We start from the raw sequence: 19,245 nt of genomic DNA, 5'->3' as shown, positions 1-19,245 counted from the left end.
TTCAAACAACGGCTGTGGTCGGTGAGCAACGACTATGATTAGTGCAATGAGCAGCCAACTTGAAGAAAATCAGTATTGCAACGGGAGCAATGTTCAAGCGTCCGGTGATGTAATCAATCCCCAAAAATTGGAATAAGAGATTTTTTTTCCATATATATTTTAATTAAATAGATGGGAACCAGGGAGTTAATAAAAATAGTCAGTTAATGAGTAAATCTAAGCCGCTAAAAACTTTTTTTTTATTCCCCTAATAATAAATTCAATTCTCATAGCAATCTTTTTTAAATTAGAAGTAAATTAATAAATTTTATAAATGTTTAGAGTTAATTTATTGAATTTTGTAGGTTATAACTAAATGACAAATTTTATAAACATTGAAGGCTAATGTTGTTGAATTTTTAGATTTAACATCAAGTTGATAAAATGAGTAAACATTAAAGAGTTAAATTTGTTATTAGGCTAATAAATAAAGGCTCATTAAGTATCTGTAGATAACTAAAATTTTAAATGTTAAAAATAATAGTGATGAAATTAAAACTTTTTAAAGTTTGATGATCAAAATAAAACTATAAAAAAAAATATAGGATGACCATTGGTATCAGATACTAATTATAACTAAATTACGTTTGCTAATGTTTAGCATGATTTGCTTTTCACTATTTGCCATTTGGCAGATGAGGTTTGAAAAAGTTTACTAATAGACAAACCAATTATGTCCATAATTAAAGCTTTTGCATAACTTATTGTTAATTTGTAGCATATATCATATTTGTATCTATAAAATTAGACCATTAGCCAAACCATTGCCCATTGACAAGTCTAATTTGTAGGCCTCTTTTATTTTATTATTAGTATTATTATCCAATAATAGTGGCAAAGTGACTGAGATTTTCATGCATGTGATTATGGTAATGGAAGACAGTCTTAAAAGGACAAATCTGCAAAATCATACAGTGGAGTGGATGTAGCCTGAGTTTAGCTAAAGTTTTGATTATATTTGTTTTGTTTTACATCATCTTTAAAACCATTTATTTTAAAATGATCTAAGGAACAAAATTATATATAAATTACATTCATTATTATTGGCTACTTAATGTATAGGTAATATGCTTTTTTTTGGTAAAGTATAATAAATAAGGTAAAATTCAAACAATCAACGCAAGTAACACCTGAGACGATAAACAACTTTATCCATCAAGCCATCACATGAGATTCATAATATGTTTTATTTATTAAAACTTGTAGTAGCAAATATTTCAATTTTCTTAATAAAACTATCATTAAATTATAGTTTTCATGAACCAGTATCAAGTCAAATCTGATAAATGATAAATTAATGAAACTATACTAAGCATCGTTTCATGAATAAATAAATTTTCGTTCACAAAAGAAGAAGAAGAAGATATGCTTCAAGAAATGTAACTGACTCTGCACAAATTATAGAAATAAAGCATAAAATATTACAATCCGGTCAAGTAAATATAATCGAAGGTTCTTATATCAGAGTTTAGATTGTATTTTATTCTTTCTACTAAAAAATTAGACAAAATAGTCATTGTATATTTGATTAAAGACCAAAGTGGTCATTCAGTTAAAATTTTGATCCATTTTTACCGCTAAAAGTTGATCATTGTATGTCAATATACGATACGCATGGCATGACATGTGTTATTGTTTAATTATGTCAGTTTTAAACAGTAAAAATATATGAAATTTTTAATAAAAAATACTGATATACACTTTAATTTAACATATATAAAATAAAATAAAATACAATTTAACTCTTAATATATATTAATATACCCGAAACTTTGATGAAAGGTGTGAATCTGGTTGTAGATGCTGCTATACCAACCGCACCTTCGCTAATGGTGGCACACCTATTAGATAATCCTCCTTTCTCAAAATTCAACCATTCCATTTTTTTTAAAAAAAAATTAGATTTATGCATAATGTGTTGAGATGATCTCAATTTTTATTACCATAACCAATGTCTCATTTATAAATAATAAACAATAATGTTGTATGTTTTAAAGTAGGAAAAAAATGAGTTTACGAATCGGGGAAAATGGAAAAAATAGTGAGAAGATTAAAAAGGGATTTAGCCTTTTTAAGTTGTGATTTGTACTTCCACTAAATAGCGTGTGGGGATGGGGAAGAAATTCAAGCACTGTTTAGTTTGGCATCAAACACACCAAAGAAAGTGATGGTGGTTTTTGTCTTTCACTGTGTTTCTTTCTTTTACACACACAAAAAAAAAACTTTTTGATAAAAATTAAATTGTATATTTTTATTATAGTAAAATGTAATTTTATTATTTTAATATTATATATCTTTATAATTTTAAAAATTTAAATTAATTTTTGATTATTTTAAATACTAAAGTGTAATTTTATCATTATTAATTTAAAATTTTATAAATTATAAAAAGTATAAATTAAAAATTTATTACTACTGAATGTTTACTAAACTCCCTATTGTATGTTTGTTTTTCCTTTTAATATTATGAAAAAAAAAAAGGGAACATTTCATCACAAATCTTACCTCCATGGAAAAGTTTTTTTTAAAAGTATTATATGTTAAAGAATTAAAATAAAATAAAATGTAAATTTATGGGTAAAAAAGAATTTTAAGATCTCTTTAGTATAAATACAAAAAATATATATTATTTGATATATTTTTCATTTCTAAATAATTTAATGGCCAAATTTGATAAAAATGCTATTTAAAAAAAATTGGGTTTTGGGTCAATTTTTGTATATTTAGGAAAATAGATCGATACAAGGTGCACTTCTTAACTTTTTGATACATCTTTGAGTCTCAAGTTTGATTTCTATTCTAAACACATTTATATTTTATTTATTTCATGTTGTTTTAATTTTTTTAATTAATACTTTAATTAATCAATATATTTTTTTCGAATTTTTTTATTTTTAATTCATCTTTTTAACTAATAACTCTTTTATTTATAAAATCAAACAATTATTGTAAATTATATAATAAAAATGTATATTTGTGAAAAATTGATATTTGCCATTATGTTAAATATATTTTATTTTTTTAAAAATGTCAACTAATTTTTTTGATAATTTTTTCTTTATATATAATATTTATATGTCAAATATTTATTTTCTCTACTTATATTGTGGGTATGGTGATTCCTAATATTATAAAATCAAATAATTATTTCAAATATCATTGTTTTTCCATCTACATTGGGTATGGTATTTCAACTATTTTTATATGTGAAATATTTCAATTAATTATTTCAAATACACATACAAAAATTATATTTACTAAAAATAATGATATTTGGAAATAATTATTTAATTTTATAAATAAAAGAGTTATTAATTAAAAATAAAAAAAACTTGAAACAACATAAAATAAAAAATACAAATGTGTTTAGAAGAGGAAGCAAGCCCGAGACTTAATGATAAAATTACTATTAATTAACCAACTAACTAGAGGAAATAATATGTTAAAAATAATAATTAAAAATAAAAGTAATGAGTAGGAATTGATTCTAAGTAAAAGTATATAGAGACCTTTGTATTAATATTCAAATTACATTGTCTTATTTATTAAAAATGTAAATTAGTCCCTATACGTTAGATTAAAGAGAAATTTAGTTCTTTTGTTAAAAATTACATTCACTTCTTCTATTAAAAAATAATCTTTGTATGTCACTAAGAGGTACACGTAACAAGTCATATATCACTATCTGATCATTCTGTTGGTCACTCTAGTTTTTAACCATGTAAACGGATAAATTTTTTAATAGAAAAAATCGATTTACTTTTTGATCTAATATATATAAAGATTAACTTTCTATTTTTAAATAAAAAGAATAAAATGTATTTTAATTGATAATATGAACCTAAATTCTATTGAAAGAGGGAAATGTTTTGTCTCTAGAAGATCTTTTATTTCTATCTCCATTAATTATTTTAATATAATGAATAAAATTCAATATTATTTAAATATATACGTATTTATCTTTAATTATAACCAAATAAAAAAGCAGCAAGAAGCAAACGTGGTACGGTTTCAATGGAACTTGATGTATCTTTATCTTTACAAGATATGTAAAATAATCTAAAGCCCAGCAAGACAAAACATTAAACAAAACAAAATCTTTTAAGTATATCCACTTCCATGTTCCTTTTCTAACACATGATTATGTTATATATTTGGTTTGGAAATTGGAATATGCTAAGGTTACTGTTGTTAGTTAACAGCAAGAAAATGATTTATATTTCCTTTTCTTCGCACTTGTATATTTCTCTCTCTCTCTCTCTCCTGCCCAAGCTGCCCCTTTTATCTGTTTCAAACTGCCCAAACTGCCCTTTGTTGAACACTTTCCCTCTTTCTCAAGCAGAGAGCCCCCTCCTTTGTCTCTCTTTCTCAAAACCTTCCTTTTGACTAAATTTCACAATTTGGGTCTTGGTGATTGATTACCACCACCATAAGATCTAATTTTTTTGGGGGGGTTATTTTTTATGAATTTGATTACCTGAAATCACTTTCTTTGAGGTGTTTTGGGAAATTGGGATGGGTTCTGTGTTTTCCTTTTATGTTGTGTGATTAAAAATGTTGGGTTTGTTGAAAGCATGTTTCTTTTTTGAGGAAATATAGATCAGTTATAGAAAGGATGGGTTTTGGTCATCAATCTAGGGAAGTAGTGGAGGAAAATTCACCAAGGAAGAAGAAAGATGGAGGGGAAGAAGAAACAGGATGTTGGGTTAAATTAAGGTTTATGGGAAGTTGCATGTCTTCAAGATCAAGAGTTGATAACTCTGTGAGTGGAAGAACAGGCACTCATTATGGTAACGTTCTCTTCCCTTCTCCTTTATTTTATCCTTGTTAATCTTCAAATTTCTTTATATATATATTGCCCCAATGGATTGAGGTAAAGGATGTGATCATTTGTTGAGAATATTTAGGATAAATTTTAGTATAGAGAATTTTAAGATTATAGCCAAGTACTTTGGGTGAGAATAAATTACCAAAAGGATTTTGTATTTCTTTTATCATCTTAATTAAAATAAATAAATTTAGTGATATATGTTTTAATGCTTATGAGGGTTTAAAAATGTTTAGAAAGTATGGTTTTCTAACATGTTATGTTGGGGTGTATTTACTATGTTTTCGCATGGTAATGGATGAATGGTTTTTTTAATCCATCATTACCAAATGGTAAGGATCTGCTGAATGATGTTAACTAGTTGAAAGAAACTACTTTTCTTCCTCTTATCATTTTTGCAAAGGCGTATAATAAGAAGCCTTAGATACAATTCTTGAAACATTTAGATTTTGTTTTATTTAAAAATTATTTTTGGAAAATGTTTAACGCATTTTCTTTAGCCGAAAAACAGCTTGGTCGATAACAAATGCGACTCCCTGCATCAAAGCAAAAGATTGGATATCTAGCATATAGAAGTTAAAGTCGAGTGAAAAGGATAGATCCTTTAAGGGACACTAGAAATGCATATCTAAATAAAATAGCATATGATAGTTGCTATTTTTGATGATTGTTTCATAACAGTTAAGCTTACTGCCTTGGTCTTTGTACAAATTCAGCGGAAAGTGAACCTACAAAAGAGAGCAGCGGAGATCAACCAGTTGTTCTAGTGTCTTCTACGACCACAAGCAATGGAGGAAGTGCTTCATCCACACCAAAATTCAGTGAGGAACTGAGAGTTGCTTCACAGCTTCGGAAGTTCACATTTATTGACCTTAAATTAGCGACTAGAAATTTCAGACCCGAAAGTCTTCTCGGTGAGGGTGGGTTTGGTTGTGTCTTCAAAGGTTGGATTGAAGAGAACGGAACTGCTCCCGTAAAACCTGGTACTGGGCTTACGGTAGCTGTCAAAACCCTAAACATTGATGGACTTCAGGGTCACAAAGAATGGCTGGTTTGACATCTGAATCTATGTTGTTGTCTTTCTCTGAATAGTGTTCCTTTTTATAATCTTTGTATTAAATTATGTTTTGCCTCATGTCAGGCTGAAGTGGATTATCTCGGTAACCTCCTCCATCCTAATTTGGTTAAATTGGTTGGTTACTGTATTGAAGATGATCACAGATTACTGGTATATGAGTTTATGCCACGAGGAAGTTTGGAGAACCACCTCTTCAGAAGTACGTATTCGCCTTTTGTTTCACAATACCTTTAGCACGGATTATAGTAGGGATGAAATATCAGATACTATGGTTTATTAGGATTGTTTTGTGCCTTATGCATTTGCAAGTACATGGTTGACCGATGTTTAATTTTCTCTGGTAATAACCACTTTTTGCGCAGAAGGGTCCCTGCCACTTCCTTGGTCTATTAGAATGAAAATTGCACTTGGTGCTGCGAAGGGTCTAGCCTTTCTTCATGAAGAAGCAGAAAGACCTGTGATATATCGTGATTTTAAAACGTCTAATATCTTGTTAGATGCGGTATGTAGCTGAGACAGAAAAATACTAAGTTCCCTCCCTAATTTTATTTTTCTTCTTACAAAATGGTTACCAATATCAGGATTACAATGCCAAGCTCTCTGATTTTGGACTGGCGAAAGATGGTCCAGAAGGAGATAAAACTCATGTGTCTACTCGAGTTATGGGAACATATGGCTACGCTGCACCAGAATATGTAATGACTGGTATGTGGTAAAATTCCTGCTTTCTTTCTGAAATTGGTTTCCCTTATCTCCAGCTTCCTTTGGTATGTGTTTGTATTAATCAAACTGCATATCAATTTTATCAAGAATTTGTTTTTTCTGCTAAGATTGTATTTTATTATTTGGTTTTCATTTTATAACATTTAGGGTGTGCTTGGTTGAGAAGAAAAATGAGAGGAAAGAAAATAGTAAGGATGACCGTTGTCCATCCAAATGCATAAACACCAATCCTTCCAAATTGGAAAGATGAGAAAATGAGTGAGATGTGTATGTTAGTTCAACATTTTACAAATGTTTTGTTTTATTTCCTTCCATTTTTCAACTCTACCAAGCAATTGACGGAAAAAAAATTATATATATATTTTCTATTTTTCCATCTTTCCTACCAAGCACACCTATGGAAAGAAAAATTATCTTATCCATCCTTTTCGTTTTCTACCCCTTCAACTTTCCATCCTTCCAATTTTTTTTTTCACTCTACCAAGCAAAGCCTTAGAGTTGCAAAGCTTCTTTTGTCTTATAGACCTTTGGTTACGTAAATCTAATACAGTTATTAATTAGGACATTTGACATCAAAGAGTGACGTGTATAGCTTTGGAGTAGTTTTACTTGAGATGTTGACTGGCCGGAGGTCCATGGACAAAAACCGACCAAATGGGGAACACAATCTTGTGGAATGGGCGAGACCGCATCTGGGAGACAAGAGAAGGTTCTTCCGGATTTTAGATCCTCGTCTTGAAGGGCATTTTTCTATCAAAGGTGCATTGAAAGCAGCCCAGCTGGCTGCCCAATGTCTTAGCCGAGATCCCAAAGCCAGACCTCGGATGAGTGAAGTTGTTGAAACTCTAAAGCCCCTTCCAAACCTTAATGATATGGCCAGCTCCTCCTATTACTTCCAAACTATGCAATCCGATCGATCTAGGTCCTCCAACATAACTGCCAAAAATGGCATAAGAGTGCAGGCAGGATTCGTAACGAGGAACGGACAACCTAAGAGGAGTTTATCCAGTTTGAATGGTCCTCAGGCTTCTCCATTTCACCAACATCCTCCGTCACCAAAGCCTAAAGCAAAAGAACCATAGGTTCAAGCTTCTTTATGTTGATATTTAGAATTTGGTCGTGTCCATATCCGCATCTTTAGACTGCATAATCAACTCCAAATAGAGAGTGCCTCTTCGACAATGATTGTTTTATTATATATCACTGTTGCACTGTAGCAGTAGAACTGAACAAGCCATAATGGTGAGTTCATTGGGCTGAAGGAGGCCAGTCTCATTTATTTTGTCATTCCTTCATTACTATCTTGTACCTTTCTCGGGCACATTCGGGGATATTTGTGTTACACCGGGGTAATGAACTGTATTCTTGTTGGCATGCCGATGAGGGCGAGGATGAAAGGCACAGTTGGTTGGCCGGTGAAAGAGGAAAGGAGTCCCCCTCACATTTACCCACCTTTATTGTTGTACAAGATGATCCCTTTTTATTTTTGTTCTTGGTTATTGTGGTGGTTGTATGTATACAAGAGGCCGGAATCCGGAGGATTGCAGATGCCGTGATTCAAACTCGGTCACTTCTTAGAATTGATTGTATGAACAAATTGGGTGGAGGCGAGCCCTTTTTACATGACAAAACTCATTGGCTGCTGTTGTTGCAACTCTTATTCTCCATTATCAGACTATAGGCTTTATTGGTTCTACTAATACTCGTACAATCCTGTTTGAGTGTACATATATAAATGTCTAACACGTAGTCTCTACAGCAATTAACATAATTTCACACTAACGAGTGCACCATAAAGATTTTGCCGACCAAAACAACTAAAATCAGCATTTAGGTTCTCGTAAAGAAATGAAACATATATTCTTTTATGGATCCAAAAAACCCCAAAGCAAGAGTTAAGAACATTATATAAACTCCCCCCAAAAAAGTTTATAACAAATTTACTTCATTTTAGAGTATGGTAATCTGATTAATAATATGGTGAGTTTAATTTTTAATATAAATATTAAAGTAAGATGAAATTGAAAGTATAACCACATATAATAACAGTTTATGGTGGGATTCAAAGTTCCACAGAATCAAGTAATGTTAAGTTGGGGCTTAAACGCATGGCATTATCTCCTGTAAAGTGTTGTAGATAGAGAACCCATATCTCCTATCCTTATTGAAAAAGAAATTGAAAAGGTGGATGCGCACCAATTTTGAGCGTTTTGTGGAGGATGTGTGGTTTGGAATATATTGGGAGGAAGATGCAGGGTTGCCCATTCTCTACGCGCTAATTTTAGAAATCTACAGTTAGCATGGAAGCTTTAATTAAACCCAGGAATGGAAGGTGTTGAATTTCCACATACATTTCTAAATAACCAAAAGGGCTTGGCCAACCTTCAAAAGTTGGCACTTAGCAGCTCAGAGCTTTAGGTATTCAGGTTTTCACCCTTTTTTACTGGTGTAAACTGGGATTCAACTTGTAGTTACTAGGCCCTCTTTAAATTTCCAACACAACACAAAACAAAACAAAGATTAGAGAGAAACAAAAATGAAAATAACAAAGGCCCAACTGGTTTTCCTGTTTTCATTTGCCACACTAATTCCGACACTATGGGGTGGTGGTGGCAATATTGCTGATTTTGATGACGTCTGGAAGCGACGTGCCGATCAGGCATGGAAGAACACTCTGGCAGCTTACGAACCAAGCCCAGAAAATGTCACCACTAAATTCAATGAGAATGTTCACAAGTAATTCTTATTTATATAAACTTTTTTAATCTTGATATGTGGGTCATATATGTTATAATTAAATCGTATGTGATGTACAACTTGGTTCAGGGCTCTTGTTGCAAATAAAAGTAACAAAACCAAGGATTTGGAGGGTGGTGATGATAGGAGGAACTTGAGGGGCAAACACAAAAAGTACACGGGTCCATGCATGGCCACCAACCCCATCGATAGGTGCTGGCGATGCAGACCTGACTGGGCCGAGAACCGTAAGAGGCTGACGCAATGCGTGATTGGTTTTGGCCACCGAACCGAAGGAGGAGAGAAAGGGAAATACTATGAGGTGACTGATAATTCCGATGATGACCCGGTCAATCCTAAACCCGGAACTTTACGTTTTGCCGTCATCCAGAAAAGGCCATTGTGGATCATTTTCGCTCATGACATGCACATCAAATTATCACGTGAGCTCATTGTCCAAAGCAAGAAGACGATCGACGGTCGTGGAGCCAACGTTCATATCGCGCATGGAGCTGGCATCACACTTCAATTCGTGGACGATGTCATCATCCATAGCATTCATATTCATCACATTGGTCCAAGCAAGGCTGGCCTAATCAGGGACTCAGTGGATCATATAGGTTTGAGGACAACGGGTGATGGGGATGGCATTAACATCTTCGGATCCACAAACATTTGGCTCGATCACCTTTCCATGTCGGAGTGTCAAGATGGACTCATTGATGCTATCCAAGGTTCCACTGCCATCACAATCTCAAACTGCCATTTCACCCACCATAACGATGTAAATACATATATTTTCTTCTTCTTTTACCTCGCAGTATTTCTCAACAACAAATGATAATGGATTGATGTTCAGGTGATACTACTGGGTGCAAGTGACACCTACGAAAGAGATAAACTAATGCAAGTCACAGTTGCATTCAACCATTTTGGGAAAGAACTGATACAAAGAATGCCGAGATGCAGGTGGGGATTCTTTCATGTTGTTAACAATGATTACACACATTGGAAAATGTATGCAATTGGGGGTAGCATGCATCCCACCATTATCAGCCAAGGTAATAGGTTCATTGCTCCAGACGATCCCAAAGCCAAAGAGGTGTATATACTGAACCCGCAACATGATAATATGAATCCCAGTTTAGTATAGTTAAGCAATAATCCAATTCCATATAATGTACGTGCAGATAACGAACAGGAACTATGCACCCCAGTCGGAATGGAGCAAGTGGGTATGGAGATCGGAAGGAGATTTGTTGTTGAACGGAGCCCGTTTTACAAAATCGGGGCCGGATAAATCTCCCCATTTTGACTTCACCAAGATGCAGATGATCAAAGCCAAGCCAGCAACATTTGTGAGAAGACTCACCCGTTTTGCTGGGGCTCTTGACTGCGAAAAGGGGAACAAGTGTTAGATTTCTAACAATGGAGTCTATACGTTTCTTATTTCAATTTTTAATATGAAGATGATGGAGAATAGAAAATCTCTTATTTGTAAATATAGATGATGACAGACTGACTACCCGCCGGGTTTGGTTGCGGGTGTACAGTTTTTTAAGATTAACTGCAATTTTTATTTCTTGCTTTCATTTTAGACTTTTGCTAGTAATTTTTTTTAAAAATAAAATAAAATTTTTAAGCTTTTCATCATTGTCAAGAATAATCTATGCATGCGTTCTTGCATTTAAAATTTAGATAGAAAAATAGCAACCGTCTTCCTTGTCCGAAATCTTGGCATTAAATTTGGGTATAGATCGTATTTAGTTAGTCATGAAATCAAAATAAATTTATGTGAGCAACAACTCAGATAGTAACAGAAGATAAGTTCCAAACCGTAGAATTAAAAAATAAAAATTAAAGTAACTATGAATTAGTTAGCGCTTATTTTCTACCAAAATTCTTGATTAAGCATTTTTCACATCCTCTAATTAAAATACGGGAAGGCATCTTGGAGCACAAGTAATTCCAACACCCCATAATTTTCCTTTTATCTTACGTTTCTATTGATCGCTCAAGCCATAAACTACTTGAATAATAAGATAAAGATTTCAAGTCATCATAACATTAACTGATATATATTTCAATTTGTTCTAAAAGAATTGGCTTCGAAAGTATTTAGATTTAAGTTTTTATTAAACATAATAAAAGAAAATTATTCCCTGACCTATATCATGCATTGGACATCATGTTAAATCTTGTGTCTACCTTTTTTTCTCTCAACTCTGAAAATGTAAAATATCAATTTAGCTTTACTGTTTTAGCATCTAGGTAGGCGTTCCATTAAGACTTTTTTTAAATTCAAATCTCCAATCACCAAGCTTGAAATACGTCATTGTGAGGCACTGTTGAAAAGCCATTTCTTCCTCTGTCATATTTTGTACACTTCTATGTCAGTTCGGATGCCAAATGGAACTTGTTTCATTTCGTCAAAAGATATTAAAATCAAATTCAAATATTAAAATGCAGATCCACCATAATTACACTGTTAATCTTTTCATGAAACTAAATTTACTTATTTTTCAAATATAATTCGCAAGCAACACTAAATTTTCGAGTGAGATGGGCAATCGTAGTAAGTAGCATGTTTGAAGTCAAGTCAGTCAGTCAGTCGGATTCATTTCCAGAATCAATGTTCATAGGTTGAGGATTGTTATTATTGCCTTTCATCTCATTCTTCTCATCATCGTATCGCTTTTTATCAACTCTAGCCTTTACTTCATATGGTTCCTTCTCCTCCTCTGCACCCACACACATGTTATCTCACTTACCTTCCTTCTTATAAACCAAATTAAATCCAAACCAATTACTTACTTGGCAACTTTCTCCACCTATCTCCAAGTATTTTGGACACCTCTGTAAATGGTATTCCCGGATGACTTTTCTTCACATTCTGTAAAACATCATCTCAGTCACTCAATTTATTATTATTAATAATAATAATAAACAATAAATGGAAGGAAAAAAAGAAGCTAATTTCGGTTCATTGGCTGCCCTATTTCTTCACTATAAATGTGTGTATGTATACAAGACACACCTCCCTTTCCGCCTGTGAAAAATAGAAGAAGCCGGTCATTGCCCTCTTTGGTGCATTAGGATCCTTCTTTTTCCTTTTCTTCTTCTTTCCATCATCTTGTCCATCTCTACCTTTCTTCTTACTTTCTTTAGAAGAAGAGGCAGCTGCAGCAACAGCAGCTTCCTTCCTTTGATCCTTTTTCGCAGGTTTCTGTAATTGGCAATTCTATGTGAGATACCAAATTATACTTTGTTGACAATTTCCATTTACAAGAATAAATTATGTGAAGGAACAAAATGACTTACCTCTTTCTCATTTCCACTTTCACTAGCATCAGATTCTTCCTCCCCAGAATCATCAGTTGGAGAACCTCCGTCGTCCTTGTCAATAACAAAGTCCTCATCCTGCATTTACAACTTCATCAATAGGGATAGCCAGAAGCTAATAGCTCAGACGTCAATATCTAGAATGGTTGCTACTCAATCTTACATGCATCCCCAGGGACAGAACATGATATCTTTCCTATAACTACTACTAAAACCAATGTGTTTAGAGGTCACTCGATGACCAAGTGAAAATCGTAATCAATGCATATTTCAAAAACAGAGAACCATGTGCATATTAAAGACCTAAATAAATAAATTCAGATGATTGATGGGGAAAAGAAATAAATACCTCCTCATCACTTTCATCCACACCAGCTTCATTCTTAATGCGTTCAAGATGTGGATCAACTGCATCATCATCATCGTTTTGAAGAATCTCAGCCACACCATCTGCGGTTCGTACATCTCCAAGGTTCATAATCTTCAAACCCTTCGAACTGCATGGTAAAAGAGCAGTTAATGAATTGCCAAAAGGACCAAAATTACTAACTCAATGGAAGAACCTATTAACCTAACCTGATGAAGTCAAACAAATTGTGATATTCATTTCTCTGAATATTCCGAAATAAATGTTCTTGCTCAGTTTTCAATCTTATAAGAAGATCAAAGTAATGCATATTTGAGCCACCAGCAGCATGCCTCTCAAATTCAACATAGTCAATCTGGCATTTTGAGCAGAAAGGGAACGATAACCAAACATGTCAGTTAAAATGGGCACCTGTCATTTGCATCTAGAACAACAGATCAATCAAGATGCAAATTAGACTTTATACCTCTTCATGAAGAATAAGTGTAGGAGGTTTGGGTAGAAAAAAGAAACTCTTTTCAAGTGGATACAGGACTCCATCTTCAGCTTTCAATGAAGACTTAACAGCATAACCATCTTGACAGCTACGGAATTTTCCTGGTTTGGTAACTTTGGCACCAGATAAACCACGCATTATTGTGGTAAAAACTTCATGAATAAGTCCCTGTTTTACCAAGCATAATAATATACGTAAATTTGAAAGCCAAGCTTGTAAATCAAGGGCATTCAGCACTTTGAAAGGGCTTATATTATGAAAAAAAACAAATATTACCTTGTAAGATGGTTCCAGCCTGTCTTTGTACTTGGTATTCAAAAGATCCTCATTTATGGACAAGGTGCTTTCAACAACATAATCAGTTTCAAACTGCAAAAAGATGAAGGAGAAGATAAGTCAAAACATTCATGGTATATCCAGTGAACACAAATCTAAACAACTAGCAATACCTGCAAGACAATATGTGGGTACAAAGTTTGCCCTTTACGGATAGGCGGATCCAGTGTAACAACAACAAAAGTATGAGGCTGGTTGAACTGCCAAGCAAACAGAGTATAGAAAAGTATGTTAAAGAGGTTGTAAACATATTTTGCCTCTCTTATACCAATGAACATTACTATCTTATATCAGTGAAAGAATTGAACCTTCGGAAGCAAAAAAAGACGCACAACACTGCTATATTGAATTTTGAAATCATTAGCCTGTCCTTGCAGTCGCAAGAATGACAGATGAAGTTCAACACTATACCGACCCCTGTATGAAGAGCATACTAAGTCATACATTTAAAGGAAGAAAACAAGATTGTATAAACCAACAAAGGAACAAACCAAAAATCAAATACACACAAATGACACATTGGTTCTGATTAGGTGATTTTTCATCCCAATGTCAATGTGCTTGGGAAAGACCTACCTTGGTGTGAGGATTGCAATGCCCTCAAAAGTGACAACAGCTTCCTCAACTCCAGTACCAACATCAGCCACTGACATGATTTTTTCACGGAAAACCTAGAAGGTAATGGTACATAGCATCACCAAAGCAATCATTAGTTATAAATTCACATTTTCCTAATAAAGAAGTGACAACAGACTTACCTGAGCAGGAGGATGATTTTCATCACCAACAAATTGGGTGTTGGCGTTGGGTATGTGGAAACTTATCTCCATAAGCAAATCTTTCTGTCATCAAATAAAACTACTTTAGTAAAAAAAAAAATCAAATGTGTGCCTTGCTCCTGGACAAATTTGTTGTAGGTAAAACATTTTCTTTATCAGTAAAGGTTATGTGTAAATAAGGTGTTTTACAAGCATTAGGAAGGAGTGAGACTTCTTTCAACATTAATAAAATCAGAAGAGCAGTGAGAAACACACCTCATTAGCTCCAGTTGTATCATCCACATGGAACTCCAAGATGACATCGTTTTTCCCTTGAAGCTGAGTTTGTGATACATCAGCTAATGACACTTCAAAAGCTTGCTTTGAACCAGTCACAAAGGTAAGCATATTCCCTGCAAATACAAATAAAGGCTTTTAAAACTACAAGAATATGTTGTTTGTGGAATAGCAAAAACCAGGTGAACGCCAGAATCTGAAACCTACCCAAAAGGGAAAAATATCAACCATCCAACGACCAAGATAAATGATAAAACCTAGGGATCTCAATTAAAAGGTGGATTGAAAGTAGCAAACTCAAGAAAAGTTAATGAGGAAAAAAATAAACTGGTATCCACTAATGGAAAAACAGTAGTGACAGAAAACTATATAAATTTGAAAAGAACAAATCGTCAAAATTTGATTTCAAGTGCTCAATACCTCACTAGATCATCGATTATATCCTAAGAATGGACTCCTGAAGCAAAGAAGGCTGCAAACCCTAAATTGATGGAAAATTGTTTAAAAAACTAAGAAAAATGTTTTAAATGACAAACATCCACAAGAATATAATAACAAGTGCGCAAGGTTAACCAGATGTAGGACGCAAAAAACACAACATTTGAAAGAACATTATGTAACCTGCTTCTATGGCTACAAACAGAAACCAATATATGTTTAAAAGCAGAAGGAAAAATATGAGATTTCACCAACCATTTAAATCGACTTCTCCCCAGTTATGACCACTGACAGAAAGCTGTTTCTCTTCTGGTGTTATTCCACAATTATTCTGAAAAAAATTGGTCAAACTGGCAACATCCTGCACAGAGAAATTAACAGCAGAAAAAAACAATCATGTATTGATAGCATCCTCATCCAAGGAAACAAATACAAACCTTCTATTATTTCCCATTTGCCATTGTTAAATGAGTGCTACTGGCAACCATTAAGCATGCAGAATGAGAAAATAATTTGCTTATTGAGAGAAAGTTGAATACTAACCTGGTCACGGAATCCAGCGAACTTGTAGTACAACCCATCTTTGATTCTAACACAAAGTTGATTTGTCCTAGGGACCTTCATCCATGTAACCCCTAAGATATCAGATTTGTCAACTTCTACTGCTTTACCGCCTCCTTGTTTCTTCCATAGAATACCTCCTGAATAAATTTTAAGCTGTCCAGGATTCTGCATGAACATGAAGTGGAGAGCATGTAAGATTCCAATTTTTTTTTGTTTTTTTCCAGGTTTAGTGAAAAGGGAAAAACAAAACTTGAATGAATACCAACATGACCAGAACCACAAGACTTCAGAAGTTTATACTTTTATAAAAAATCCTAAAGAAATCTGGGTTCTCTCGATAGTCTCTCTATAACAAGTGTTAAGGTTTCAGTCCTACTTTAATGAGTTGAATTACCATTCACAATAGGTAATAATCAGCATAAAACAGATTAAATAGTAAAGAAAAAGACCGAATATAGGTTCTACAAAATTTAGTAGGGTTCTAGATTAGTAATCAGAGAAAAATAAGAGAACAAAGAACCCACATTTTATTTTATCAATTAACAAAGCCTTAACCTAAAATCATAAAATTTTCACCATAAACGAAACATTCTTCAAACCCTCAATGAATCCGGGTTTTAAACGAATCAATCACACACACACAAAAAGCCACAGTCTATTTCATTCCATCAAACATAAGCATCTATGAAACATATCGAAAAAAAACAGAAATGAAGTATAAAATGTTAGGAATAAAATAAAATAAAGAATCAGGTTCCTCGAGGAAAAAAAGAGAGGAAGAAATCCCAGGCAATAAACTAATAAAAACTGCAAGAACCAATTGAGTTTCCTCCCACAATTAACCTAAACATAGAGAAGTCATGTGAAGAGAAGTAGTAATAAAGAAAACTAGGGTTTAAAGCTGATTTCAAATGAGAAAGCGAAATCGAAAAGACTAAAAACAACAGATGAAACTACAAAATAATCGATTAAAAAAAGTTCCATCGAAAGAGGGCTGACCGTGCCGCCTCGACCGCCAAGGGAGATGTTGTTGAAGAGATGACCGTCCGTCATGCCAGTCAATGCGAGTCCGAGAGGAAACCAAAGAGTCCCAAAGAACGTGAGACAGTGAGCAAGTGAAGAGATTAGAGAGACATAAGAACCCGAGTCTGAAAAGGCAAAGTCGAGGTTTCTCAATTTACAGGCGGTAAGTGTTGCGTACTGCGCACCAATGCCGTTATGGCGCGAAAACAGGAAGAGAAAGGGGGGAATCTGGTACGTTTATTAGAAGCGTTGTTGGAATGAGAGGATCAATTATATTCGGCCACGTAGTCATTGGATCTTTTTCTTCTTTTACTTTCGTGATTGGATTGGGCTCATTGCTTTTTTAACTGATTCCGGGCCGTTACAAGTTCTCTTTTGGGCCATATAAGCCATGTCGTTTTCATTGATTTTCTTTTTTAAAATTAATTATTTAATACATTAATCCGTATATATTTTGTAAGAGAATATTAATTTTAACTCAATTGGTATGTGTATTTTGTTAATATTGATTAATATTAATATTTTTGTTAATGCAGGAGGACATGAGTTCGAGTGTACTGAAACGCATTATATTCCTATTTAGAGGTTGATGAGGGGTTATAATTAATTCAAGATATTGAGTAAAAAAGAATAGATTATTAAAAAAAATTCATACTACATAATAATTCTATAAAAAAATTCAAATTTAATTGTGAAATATTTTATAACAGTGGAATCAAGGTTGATAAAATGGTTTAAATTAATAACATGACGTTTTGAACGAGGTACAAGAAATTTTGTCTTAATATTCATTAATTACTTAATTTTTTTTAGGATTTCTAGATTCCTTCGAAATATATCAAACAAAAAATAAATAAAATTTAATAATTATTTTCATATAAAATTTGAATTTTCTTTATCTAAGTTAATGCTTAAATTTAATAATTGTTGTCGCATTGAGCCTTAATTTTTTTTTTCAATTTAAGTTAATTTTTGAATTTGATAATTGTTTCTGAGGTTGAATTTTTTTATTTAACTTTTCTTTAAGGAAATATTGAAAAGAAAAAAAAACAAATCTCATGAGATGGAGAGATTAAAGGATGAAATTTATTATGAATAGTTTTAGTTATTATTTTACTGTTTTGGCACAACTCCTCCAACATCAAGATAACCTAATCCTCGTTCATTTGTCGTTTACGCTTAAAATTACTGTATTGCTACTCATCGGACGAAAACTAAACACTTGAAAAAGTAGAAAATAAAGCCCAACTTACGCATAAAACTTAGATAACAGCCAGCCAATTTAGTTTGTCGGTTAACTGGTTTGAAAATGAATGAGAAAATTTCAAAGGAGATCATAATTAAATTATATATTTTTATAATAGTAAAATTTTATTATTTTAATGGTTTATATATTTATAATTTTTAAAAGATAAAATCTTTTTTTTCTAATTTTTGAGAGGGACGAAATATAATTTTATTATATATTAAAATTATAAAAAAATTAAAGGTGAAAATTTTCATTTTAAAGAGGCCGAGCAATTGAATTTTTTACCGTCATTTTTCAATCCAAATCCAAATCAAATAGGTTGAAAGACATTTATGTATGTATGTAATAATTAAATGTACTGTTATATTGATAATTGTATTAATAAAGTATAAAATTTGATTCAATTTTAATATTTTGTATATAGGATTAAGATTTGGATTTAATTTGAAATTTCCGTAACTTAATTCTTTAAAGTAAATAAAAGAAAGTGTGAACTAAATTCTTTGATTTAAAAGGGACGCTTTTTATTTATTTATTGGTGTGTCCCATTTCTGATACTTATATAATAGGTGTGTAGGATTAAAATTTGTGGTTGAGTGGTAGGTAATATGGCACCTTGGTTAGTGTCTACTTTCTAGCAATTTAGTTGGGCATAAAGAAAACCCTTACTATTGAATCAACTGCTCACAACATTTATATGGTATACATATATTTGGATTCTGTATCTAACACACGAGGGAAATAATAATGGATGAAACCAAGGAATTGGTGATTAAAATCCACGTGTGTATTTTTTACATTTTATATGGAGAAATAAAAACTTTAATAAATTCACCTACTCTTCTTTCTCTTCACATAATAAATGTGACGCAATCTAACATTAATGAAAATACTAATGTTATTCACTCTAAATGCAACAATGTAAATTATTCACTTAAAAATCGCTCTTGGAAATAACTACAAACCAAACC

The 19,245-nt window shown here is 32.6% G+C and overlaps 3 protein-coding genes across 4 annotated transcripts; 2 read left to right on the top strand and 1 right to left on the bottom strand.

The window, feature by feature from the left end:
- Positions 1–4,181: 4,181 nt before the first annotated feature.
- LOC107911803 (probable serine/threonine-protein kinase PIX7) lies at positions 4,182–8,322 on the top strand. Of its 2 annotated transcripts, none has more exons than XM_016839738.2 (6): positions 4,182–4,829; positions 5,584–5,918; positions 6,009–6,144; positions 6,311–6,447; positions 6,527–6,650; positions 7,230–8,322. In XM_016839738.2, exons 1-6 carry the CDS (start codon positions 4,655–4,657, stop codon positions 7,748–7,750), a joined length of 1,428 nt encoding a protein of 475 aa, XP_016695227.1. In that variant the 5' UTR covers positions 4,182–4,654; the 3' UTR covers positions 7,751–8,322. The 2 variants fall into 2 exon arrangements, with proteins under 2 accessions (XP_016695227.1, XP_016695225.1); XM_016839736.2 differs by having other exon boundaries at positions 4,223–4,829; positions 6,308–6,447.
- A 692-nt stretch (positions 8,323–9,014) lies between these two features.
- LOC107911802 (pectate lyase) lies at positions 9,015–11,052 on the top strand. The gene is made up of 4 exons (XM_041105740.1): positions 9,015–9,404; positions 9,495–10,188; positions 10,264–10,506; positions 10,595–11,052. Exons 1-4 carry the CDS (start codon positions 9,205–9,207, stop codon positions 10,820–10,822), a joined length of 1,365 nt encoding a protein of 454 aa, XP_040961674.1. The 5' UTR covers positions 9,015–9,204; the 3' UTR covers positions 10,823–11,052.
- A 755-nt stretch (positions 11,053–11,807) lies between these two features.
- On the bottom strand, positions 11,808–17,262 carry LOC107911801 (FACT complex subunit SSRP1). The gene is made up of 16 exons (XM_016839734.2): positions 17,002–17,262; positions 15,982–16,167; positions 15,694–15,799; positions 14,980–15,116; positions 14,704–14,787; positions 14,522–14,616; positions 14,254–14,362; positions 14,059–14,145; positions 13,886–13,978; positions 13,580–13,777; positions 13,323–13,468; positions 13,096–13,243; positions 12,726–12,824; positions 12,442–12,630; positions 12,219–12,297; positions 11,808–12,145 (listed from the first exon to the last, which is right to left on the bottom strand). The coding sequence occupies exons 1-16, from the start codon at positions 17,053–17,055 to the stop codon at positions 12,012–12,014; spliced, it is 1,944 nt and encodes a 647-aa protein (XP_016695223.2). The 5' UTR covers positions 17,056–17,262; the 3' UTR covers positions 11,808–12,011.
- Positions 17,263–19,245: the final 1,983 nt, after the last annotated feature.

This window comes from Gossypium hirsutum, chromosome D11 (assembly GCF_007990345.1).
Source record: "Gossypium hirsutum isolate 1008001.06 chromosome D11, Gossypium_hirsutum_v2.1, whole genome shotgun sequence".
In the NCBI taxonomy this organism is placed as follows: domain Eukaryota; kingdom Viridiplantae; phylum Streptophyta; class Magnoliopsida; order Malvales; family Malvaceae; genus Gossypium; species Gossypium hirsutum.
The sequence above is the reverse complement of the archived record's forward strand: the minus strand, read 5'-3'. Positions and strand labels throughout refer to the sequence as shown.